At 40.3% G+C, this 11,099-nt stretch overlaps 1 protein-coding gene across 1 annotated transcript in view; it reads right to left on the bottom strand.

Moving 5' to 3' along the window:
• Positions 1-1,069: 1,069 nt before the first annotated feature.
• The window catches only part of ARMT1 (acidic residue methyltransferase 1), a 13,569-nt gene continuing 3,539 nt past the window's right edge, over positions 1,070-11,099 (bottom strand). The window contains exons 2-5 of the mRNA XM_015426164.1: positions 10,071-10,176; positions 6,613-6,848; positions 3,358-3,523; positions 1,070-2,250 (exon numbers count right to left, since the gene is read on the bottom strand). Of these exons, the coding sequence (XP_015281650.1) occupies positions 1,486-2,250; positions 3,358-3,523; positions 6,613-6,848; positions 10,071-10,176 (1,273 nt within the window). The 3' untranslated portion in view covers positions 1,070-1,485. The remainder of the gene's footprint in view (positions 2,251-3,357; positions 3,524-6,612; positions 6,849-10,070; positions 10,177-11,099) is intronic.

The following is an 11,099-nucleotide window of genomic DNA, read 5'->3' as shown; positions in this document are numbered from 1 at the left end:
CTAAGATTAGCCAAGGCACCATGGCTATTATATTGTACATGGTGACATAATCAAACAACCCAGGCTGAACATTTCTTCACAACCAATTCTTGGTCAAGTGGACCAACCAAGCCTCTTTTACAGCCCGTCCCTCCCAATTGGAGGAGTGGCAAACTGCCACTCCTGTAAGTCTTCCTATGCCAATCAGAAATGTTACTTCCAATTTTCCCACTTTCTCCAGGCTTATCAAGGTTGAAAATCCCTGTTCTAGGCCTTTAGAGAACCTAGCAAAACCACTCTGAACATCAGATATCTGGAATGCTGAGTTATAAAGAACAGTTCTATTGATAGTTGCAGTGCCCTCCCAAAGCCCTAGACTGAACAGGAAGTAACAAGAGTACAGAATTGACAAAGGCTTACTAAGTAGTATTTTTCTCCCTTCCCCTCCCCTCCCCTTTATTGCAGCTCCCACCCACCACTACCTCACCAGATCAAATATTGCTGGTGCTGACACTTGCTCACTTATACCTTCTGGATCTTGTAATCAGTCAGCAAAAGGTGCTGAAAATTATGGATTATTTTCTCAATTCCCTTCTCCCCAGTAGTCCTTTCTGACCAAAGTCACAGAACCTATGTGATCTAATAATCATATGGTCAAAAAGCTGCACCAGGGAAAGCGGAGGGAGCAAAACTGTCCTGGCTCTTCTGGCAGCACAGTTCCACTGATGGAAGGGAGAAGAGAGGGTGATTGTCACCTTGCCACAGTGTCTTCCTGCCCTGCATCGCATTAAGACCACACAGGTCTTGTGTGCCCCGGAATAAGCTTTCCCAGGGTCAGAACTGTCTGCTGAGGGGTGGGGGAACATGGGAAAGTTCTGCAATCCTTGCATCCGCTGTTCATGGGATCCAACCCATTGCCAGGAAGAGACAGAGGGCACATAGTCCCAGAAGACTTCTAGACAGCCTGAAAGGGCAAGACGTTCCTTTTCTCTAGCTAGCCAAAATGTTTCTAGGGGTCAAGCAGGCTCTGAAGAGAGAAAAATGGTGCACCAACAAGGTGTTAAAGAACTGTGGAACACATTATCCCCGAGTATATTTACATGTCATTTTAATCAATTATTTACGATACAGTCAATAAACTCAAGTAGCTTTAAAGTAAGACTTTGCTACAGGAATTCAAGCCTGTTAGCGACATTCCACTGCACGTACGGTAAAATTAATGAGGCCTGAATGACAGTTATTAAAGCATCTGTCACTGTCTGGGGCATTCTTCAATTATAAAGCAGAATATTTTACAGAATAAAATATTTAGTATCTTCTATATTTTGGAAGAAAATATCAGAACAGTCTCTTAAAGTGTCACAATTGTATACCACTTTAAAAATAACAGTAAGACACTTTGAAGAAAAAAGAGAACATGCATATTGAAAGCCAGTCATCTTTTAACCTCGCTTAGCAACAACAGCATTTAGCACAGTGTCATATCCTTCATATCATTTAAGTCAATCATGAAGAAGTATCAAACTGGACTATACCATATTTCCCAATTATCATCCATTCAGGTTCAGTATTCATAAACCGCTCACCTTGCCCAGGTTGCAATCCAACCTGAACATCAGATTTTAATGTTCTTAAGCTGCAGAGGGGGGCAGGATGAAAACTATTCAAGGCTTGATGGAATGGCACTGTGAAGTCCCATTTTAGGTCACCTGTTAACTTCCTATAGTTCAGATCTCCTTTAAAAAGAATTAAGTTTGACTTCTGTAACTCAGCATACAAATCAGGAGCAACCTGAGCCATGCTCGAAAATCCATGTGGCAAAGTCCAGAAAACGTGATCATGGTAAACCCAAATGCCATTTTTCATTTTGCCCCCCCAGCACATGCCACACTTGGACATCCACTTATGATTAGCTGACTGCATTTGTTTAATAGTCCAGTTAAAGTCACGAACTGTAGTATCTGATACATACCATGGAATACTTTTCCCATGAAAATGAATTTCAGTAGCCAGCTTTGATGATACCAAAAAGTCAGCTAGTACAAGATCAGCAGTAAGTTCAAATCCAGCATTATCCAGGACTATGTCAATTCTAGTAGTGGTCCGTGAATTCATTTTCTTTGCATTTATAAGCAGTGACCAAATCTTTTCCATGTGATCCACCAAAATAAAAGATTTTAACTCTTCCAAAGTTTCCAAGGGATCTGACTTCTGAGAATTATCTTTACCACCTGATATTGACAAGTCACACTTATTGCCCCACAGTGAAACCTAAAGAGGGAAAAGAACATGTTAAACTTTGCAATACCAGTCAGGCAATTCATCCACCTGGCGTACACCAAACACATTTAAGCCTGATCCAAAATAATTATTTTTAAAGCTGTAATCCCACCAATCAGTTGACTGGCAGGGAAGGAGCACTGAATCCAGTCCTCTTCATCACCTCGTATAGTTGATGGGTGAAATTACACATTTTAAAAACAGGGCTATGTACACAAGCCCAGTTGTTGAATCAGGATGCATGCACACTCACTCACCACCCATTTATAAATGCATATCCCTGTCGAGCTGAAGACATACATGCTGAAGCATGCTTCTAATGGACTGAAGCTCTGCTTTGTATTGAGAACTGGCACACTTTACCCCGCTGATTAAAGCAGTGATAGTCTGTGGCTCAGGAGCCACCCTTGGCTCTTCTGAGCACTGTTCTTCAATGTGGTACCTGCCCCACATTTCAGGAAAGTGGGGCTTGTGGTTGGCAGGTGATGCCCACTCCGAAACAGCTGCTGTCAGAAGAACAGTTAAGCTGCGAGCCTCAATGAAGTGCAGGCCTCATTCCAGGGGTGGAAGCAGATCTGGCTCTTTTGGCTGATGGCAACTGGGAATGCTCCACAAGCCACAGAGTGAATACTGCTGGACTACTGACTTACCTTCTAAAAAAAGAGAAGTAGGAACTAAGAGATTTTGGCAGTATAAATATGAACAGTATGCTACAGACTGCCACGTGTATTAATCAAATTGTGTGCATGGAATAGTTTCAGTGAGTTCCAGAGCAGGCCCCATATTATTTTTGGCTTCTGACTGCATTTTTATCCTGAGCCCCAGCAGTAGCTCACCCACTAATATTGTGACAATTCTATCACAGTTCTCTGCAGTCATAAAGATCTTGCAGAAAACCATGGATATAGAGCTGGATTTTAAAGGGATATAGAGCTGGATTTTTTCATTCTGATGACGTGAAAGTTTTTGAATAGTTCATTTTGAAAACCTGATCTAAACAAAAGCACTATTAGCTGATCTTTGAAAACTTAAAGTGCCTTTAGGAATTACATCATATTTGTAATACATGTTTCTGAACTGTAATGTTATTAATTTTACCTGCAAAAGCTTTAAAAATTCCCCCTGAAGAAGTTTTTCATCTACGTTTGATATATTTTTCAGCAGTTCTTGGAGGTATGAAGTTAAAACAATAATAGCTTGCTGAGATTCGAAGAAACCATGTACCTTTTCTTCATGAAATACATCAAAATCACTGATGGGAGGACTAAAGAGAAAGAAACAAATACTATTACTGAAAACTGAACCCTCATACCAAGTTCTCCTCCCTCTCACTTGTGGGACCATTTACTGCACTTCCTGAAGAGTATGTTGTACATTTCTCTAACCCAGCTCCACATCATGGGCAGGGATAGGGAAATGCATAACACGATGTCATGAAACAGGGTAAACAATGCCACGGAGAATACAAGATGATATTTAGCAACAGTTTTACATCAGACATCATGTTTTGCTTTAACCAATGAAGTGTTTGGAATGAGTTTGAGAACATTTTCATTTGTTCACAAATCCTTTTCTCCCACAGCTTATCTTAAACTCTCTCCTTGGAGTGCTATTAAAATTTTCCCTTCTTCTATCATTTCTTGAGGAGTGCTTAACCCCACACTATACAATTCACAGTTCTATCCTAAGCAGAGTTACATGCTGCTAAACTGATTGATGTCAATGGATTTAGAAGGGTGCAACTGTGGTTAGAAAGGCACTTTCAGCAAAGTGTAGCTGTTAAGAGTGCTGGACTAGGGTCTGGGAAACCTGGGTTCAAATCCCCACTCCGCCATTACTCATCACTCATTAAGTGAGCTGGGGCCAGTCACTCTCAGATGAGCCTACCTCACAGGGTGGCTGTTGTAAAGATAAAATGAAGGGGAGAATGATGATATAAGTCAATTTGGGGCCCATCTGGGAGAAAAGCAGAGTATAAACATCTAAATTAAATATTCAAATCAATGGTTGGGTATATCTGTAACTAAGGGGGTAAATCAATAATTTGTCATGATTTACAAACAATAATCTGTTAACTTTCCTTCTTTTATATCCTCTGTACAGTAAAAAAGAGGCAGTTTTAGAATAGAATGTAGTAATCAAAACATTTTCAACAAATGCAGATCTTTGTTAATCTTGAATTCCTGAACCATTCACACATTCTGTTAATGTCGACATTTTACATGACAGGCTGCATAGCACTTTATAAGGAAAATGTACAGAATCTGTATAGTAAATCATAATTGAAAGTGCTCAGAAATTATTTCAGGAACAGCAAAAAATAATTTTTCATTCCCTCCCCAATAAACTAAATAAATAATTGCTTTATTTCATATAAGGTAAAAGGGCTTTACATTAGTTTGTATCCCAGAAATTGAGGTACTACCATATCCTTAAGCACTGTATAAGCAGGTTTAGAGATGTGAAGTCCTGGGGGGTGGGGTGGGGGGGGTGCGACGATTCCTGATTTTAAAAAATCCAATGAAAAAATGGGAAATTCAGGATAGGGAAAACTCCTGTGAAACAGACTTGTCACTTTTGCAATGAGCAGCATGTGCTAAGAAAGAATGTTTGGAACTCTGTTTATTTATTTATTTATACAGTAAGTCCATAACATACAAACAGGTTGTGTTAGAACATAAGAACATAAGAGATGCCAATGTTGGATCAGGCCAAAGGCCCATCCAGTCCAACACTCTGTATCCCACAGTGGCCAGAAATACCAGTGCCATCAGGAGGTCCACCAGTGGGGCCAGGACATTAGAAGCCCTCCCACTGTTGACCCCCCCCCCCAAGCACCAAGATGACAGAGCATCACTTGCCCCAGAGTCCCTATCTATACCTTGTGGCTAATAGCCACTGATGGACCTATGCTCCATATGCTTATCTAATTCCCTTTTAAAGCCGTCCATGCTTGTAGCTGCCACCACTTCCTGTGGCAGTGAATTCCAAGTGTTAATCACTCTTTGGGTGAAGAAGTACTTCCTTTTATCCGTTCTAACCCGACCGCTCAGCAATTTCATGGAGTGCCCACGGGGTCTTGTATTGTGAGAAAGGGAGAAAAGTACCTCTTTCTCTACCTGCTCTTTCCCATGCATAATCTTATAAACCTCAATCATGTCACCCCTCAGTCGTCGTTTCTCCAAGCTAAAGAGCCCTAGCGCCTTAACCTTTCCTCATAGGGAAAGTGTTCCAACCCTTTTATCATTCGAGTTGCTCTTTTCTGCACTTTTTCCAAAGCTATAATATCCTTTTTAAGGTGTGGTGACCAGAATTGCACATAGTATTCCAGATGAGGTCGCACCATTGATTTATATAGCGGCATTATGATATTGATATGTTCTTGTTGTCAGTCAAGTATTCGGAACCCAGAATACATTTTCCCCTAAAGATACATGTAACAGATGATGGTTAGGCTCCCACATTAGCCTACAGAAGCCTATTTAATCCAAAGTGTTGCTGAAATATTGTAGATTTGCAATGAGAAACAGGAAAACACTATTGTTATAATAGTGTGCAGCAGTTAAACTACTAGACAGATAATAAAAGAACTGTAGTATAAGAAACTGTTTTTTATTGCTTACAGGGAATGTGTTTCATTAGCAAAGGCTAAGGATGCAAAGCACAGATTACACTGGGAAAGGTGGGTGGTCTTTAAGTCATGTCTCAAACTCAAATGCTTCAAGTTTTTTAAAATTATTCTTTCAAGATCCCGAGCAGCTATCAGAAACCACTTATAAAGGAGGAAGGCAGCCAATTCATCACCATCCATGCTTCCTGACCACTTATTTTCCTTAAAATGTCTTTTTTCTAAAAAGGGGAGGGAACAGTTTCTTACTCAATCGTTTCAAAATTTCTGGAAACGCTACATTTCTAGAAAAATTACATGCTATATAAGTTAATAAATAATATACATTTTAAAGAAACTGTACCTAAAGATGATAAATGATTAGATATTTTTCAAATGAAGGCTTCATTTGGTAATTTTGCATGGAGTTAAAAAAGTTTTCACTATTTTTCATCTACCAGAAAGTGTGATGTCAGAAATGAATTAAGCTATAGATAAAAGTAAAATGTGTCACTTTTGCAGATTCTAGATCACAGAACCAGCAAAGTATGGAAACGTTCCAAAGTATTTCAAATTTTTCAGCCAGAAATATAGTCCAGAATGAGTTTAGAAGCAGTGAAGAAAGGAATATGGCTGGAACTCAAAAATAAGTTCTCTTTTACTTTAAAACTGAATTCTTTCCCCCAGTTTCTTTATCCAACAAATGGAAGCCATACAAAAAAAGCTGAAACACCACATGTACTTACTTTAGAACTAATGCCTCATGAATTCTACGATACATGTAACATTCAATATATAACCAAGGTGATTTAAACCAGCTTGGTGGTCCATACGATAAATTCTGCTGATATTCTAGGTACTGGTTCCACAGGGCAGTATCAGGCAGGTTATCAGTCAAAGCAATCAATAGCTTGTCTGTCTGCAGCTCATTACGTAACTTGGAGAGATAGGCTATAGCTTTCTTCTCTGCTTCAACACCTTTCTAAAATAAAAAGGGAAATACAGGTTTCCAATCCTAATATGTATTTGTTTATAAACCTTTTCAATAACTATATTTAACACATAATATCCTTTTATGTATCTCAACAGCTAAATAGGATACAGATTGTCAAGAATTCACTTCAAAAGTGCACAGTGCACATCCCATAACTTTCAGTTTAGCTACTCTGACAGCAAACACAGTCTTGGAATTAAACTGAATTCCTAGAGAAACAGTTTCCTGCAGATAATGCTGTAAGCCAAGGTAAGTAAGTAAAAGTACTTCAGGGTACAAGGAACACCCACGTACAATAGTAAATCACAGTTTCCTCATAAGTTTGCAAAGCACAAAATGCAAGGTGCTGTTTTCCCTTCAACAGGATCCAAAAATCTATTTTTTAAATTGCTTGTCGACAATTAATCTTGTCACACACACCCTTCCACAATGATTCTGTTGTTTATGCCAACTGAAAATATGGACAAGACAATGGCATATAAATGAGCATAACAACAATGGGAGCATCAAATTTTCATCTGGGAATGAGTGACTGCAAGGCCTTCAGAGGGCATAAAATGAAAAATGCGTCTCCATTTCAATTTGGAGGTATTTTAGATTTTTGTGGGAACAATATGGTGGGTTTGAGTGTTACAACCGAACCTTGTAAAATTCCATTGCCTCTTTATTCCTTGTGAAGGTATTTGCTAGCATAACTTACATTATTCCTCTACAAGCTAAATGTCAGTTATGAAATCCATCTACTTGCAACAATCCCTAAGTTCAGCACAGCTGATGATGTTCCTGATGTATGTCAAAATAAGAAACATCTGGATGCCAGCTGTGAACATTTCTTCCTGCAGGTCATGAGCCACAGAAGGCCATTTGCTAAGCTTCCCCCCATGCCTCTCTTTCTCTATTTTCCAGCCCTTCAAATGGCTTCCAAATCCTGCTCTGATAAAACTATTCAAACACTTTTCAAAGTATTTTATTCCAAGTACAGTGTTATTCCTAATATGTGGCTCTCTTTTGGTAGGCCAATAAGTCTGACACCATTTTAATTTTCTAATACTTATCACTACCTAGGCAAGGCTTAAGAAATTTAATTTATTAATTACTTTGAGATGGAGTTACTTAGCATCAATCAAAAAAATCTAAAATATTGGTGTTTGGAAAAAGGCAGAGGATCCTTGGAGGGTGTAGGGATTTGAGCAAGTTTATTCTTATAAATATATGGGTATCCATTTTGATGCACTTATGGCACGGAAAATCCATTTAAAATACATAATAAGTAGCTTTCAGCTTCTGTTTACATCCTTGAGGAAATTTTATTCACAAAATCTGGACAGTTCATTTCAGCACTGCTCGAATTATGTAACTCTTTAAGTTATTATCTGCAACCTTGTATCAGGCTGTGTTACGGCAGCACGTGATTGTCACAGATCTTGAGAGATCTCAGATAAGTTTTTTTCTAATCATCTTGGGAATTCCCAATTGTGACTCTAATTCAGTAATCAGATTAGAAATTGGATTGTGTTCCCTACAATCAATAACATGGAAATATGCTATCAAGATGTTCAGTTAGTAGGTGTTATGAGGCAAGAATCATTCATCATCGAGTCTTAATGCTTTTCTTGGTAAACTGCACAAGTTGGGATTTTCATCAGATGACAATTTAATTATTACTCTGATCATATATTGAACACAATAAGCTATTTTATTGCAAGACTCGTCTGGGCTCTTATCTGACTTGTATAGGGAATAAAAAAGAGTAAGAGTCCAGTAGCACCTTAAAGACTAACAAAATTTGTGGTCGTTTTCGTGAATCATTTGTATAGGGAATATTCTCCTCTGTATTATGAGTATATTCCTACTACTTGTTTTACAGTTGCCAACTATTTGATCACTATGCAAAACCGTAAATATAGACATTTAATTGTTTTAGCAAGGTGCAATTCCCTTCCAACAGCAGAATACACTGGAAGACCCAAAGCCATTTCCTAGATGGGGAAAAGCGTTCTTGTGCTTCTGGGAATAGAAACTGTCTCACAGGTATTGTTATACTGTCCCTTGTTTGCTAAAGCTCAGTGTGATATATTGGGAGCTTTTGTTAATTCTGATGTTCAGTGTTATAGTAATTATATTATCTTGAAATTATTGTTTTCTAATTCCACAGACTGGTTGGAAGCTGCTGCCAAATTTCTTGCACAGGTTCTTAAATAGTTGTAATAGTCAATGATTTACTGATCTGTTTCTCTTTTTCCCAAATCTTAACAACCTATGGTTGAAGGGATAGGAAATAATAAAAGTAAATTTTCTAATAGCATAGTTTGGAATTCTCTGTTATCCTAAACAAAGCCCTTGATCAGATTCCACTGTAGCAAATGCTATCTCTGGTATTCTCTGAAATAATATCGAGCATTCAGAGCAACACACTGTCTCTGAGAAACATAATGACAATAGGAAAAACTCATTCTTAATTAAGAATAGAGAAATAAAACAGGAGAACAAGACATCCTAGTCTACAAAAGGACAGCAAAGAGACTGTACAGACAGTGAAGGAAAAGGAGGACACAATACAAATTATGGCCCCCGTCACACGGGCCAGATAACGCTGGGGTGAGGCGTGGCTGTTTGCCCATGAGCAAAGTAAAGCGCAGCAGCCCGATCACAGTCCCACGGAGTTCCTATGGTACACCGTTAGGTGCCGATCACATGGCTATCCTGAAACGCAGCAAAGAAGTGGCGCGATCACACCGGCAATCGCTAGGCGCCGCTTCCGTGGCAAACAGGATTTTTTTCCCACCGACGTTTGCGCATGCGCATGATCAAGCAAGCGCATCCTGTGGAGACTTTAAAAAAACCATCCGGTTTGCGACGGGACATGAACGGGCGCTGGATGCCACGGGATTCGAGCGGAAACGCGATCAGACGCCCGCCCTTGCCCCACATTTTCCGGAAACTAGTACATTGTATGTGGTAGTTTTTTACTCCGCATTTTCGGCGGGAAGCCACGGGTAAACTACGCTTCCCAGATGTTGCGGTGTGATCGCACACCGAAACTCCACCTATCATCCGTGCCTTTAGCACAGCAACTTCTCAGTGTGAACAGGCCCATACTTAGACTAGAATGAACACAGAGGAAGATTCTCTAATCATGCAGCTCAATTAAGAGAAATGTACGGGAAGGCTTAGGCAACATTAAGAGACAAAGGGATAAAAGTTTCTTACTTCTCCATGTTCTTCAAAGAATTCATTTCTATGTCGATGCAGAGTATCAATAACTCTAGTCAGGATTTCAGGCAGCCTGTCTTTAATTGTATCATATGCAAAGGATCTATGAAGAAAAAAACAACATCTCTTGTAAACAGCTGCTTTACTCAAGAGTCAGAATAGTCACCAGATATTTAAAACTAGCAGTAAAGCCCGTTGTGGAAATAAATACGAGATCTAGAAAGAGGCTTTGGGGGAGTGCTCTGGCTTTGGGCAAAAAGTGTCAATTTGCTGTGGTGACTTCAGCAGGGTATAATGACACAGAGCTTACCGTTTTCTCCAGGGGAACTGATCTCTACCATCCGAAGAGGAGTTGTAATTCTGAGTGATCTCCAGCCCTCCCCTGGAGATTGGCAACAATGGATCCCCATGAGGGAATGGCTGGTTCGGAGGGTGGAGTCTATGGCATTGTACCTGTCTGAGGTCCCACCCCTCCTCAAACCCCACCCTCTCCAGGCTCCACCCCTCAAATCCCCAGGAATTTGCCAGCCTGGAGTTGGCAACCCCATCTCCTTCCCAGCTAACCATCAACCTACCATTATCTGCCCCTTTGACTTCAGCTGACTTCTGCCCTCCCTTCTGCAGAGCAATTGTAATTTTGAGCAGTCTCCAGCCCTCACCTGGAGATTGGCAACAATGGTTCCCCATGAGGGACTGAGTAGTTTGGAGGGTGGAGTCTATGGCATTATACCTGTCTGAGGTCCCCCCCCGCAAACCCCACCCTCTCCAGGCTCCATCCCTCAAATCTCCAGGAATTTTCCATCTGGAGTTGGCAACCCTATCAGGATTGCCCCCAATATGTTTTCTCCCAAAGGCCAAAGTAGGTGACTGGACCAAACTTAGTTGCCTACCAACAGGCACTGAGGGGAAAGTAGGGTTGCCAGCTCTAAGGAGGGAAATGCCTGGAGTTTTGGGGGGTGGCTTCTGTAGAGGGCAGCATTGGGGGGGGGGGAAGGACTCAGCAGGTATAATGTCATAGGGTCTACC

Source organism: Gekko japonicus, unplaced genomic scaffold (assembly GCF_001447785.1).
Source record: "Gekko japonicus isolate JY-2015 unplaced genomic scaffold, Gekko_japonicus_V1.1 scaffold223, whole genome shotgun sequence".
NCBI classification, from domain to species: Eukaryota; Metazoa; Chordata; class Lepidosauria; order Squamata; family Gekkonidae; genus Gekko; species Gekko japonicus.
This window is presented reverse-complemented; position numbering and strand designations above follow the sequence as displayed.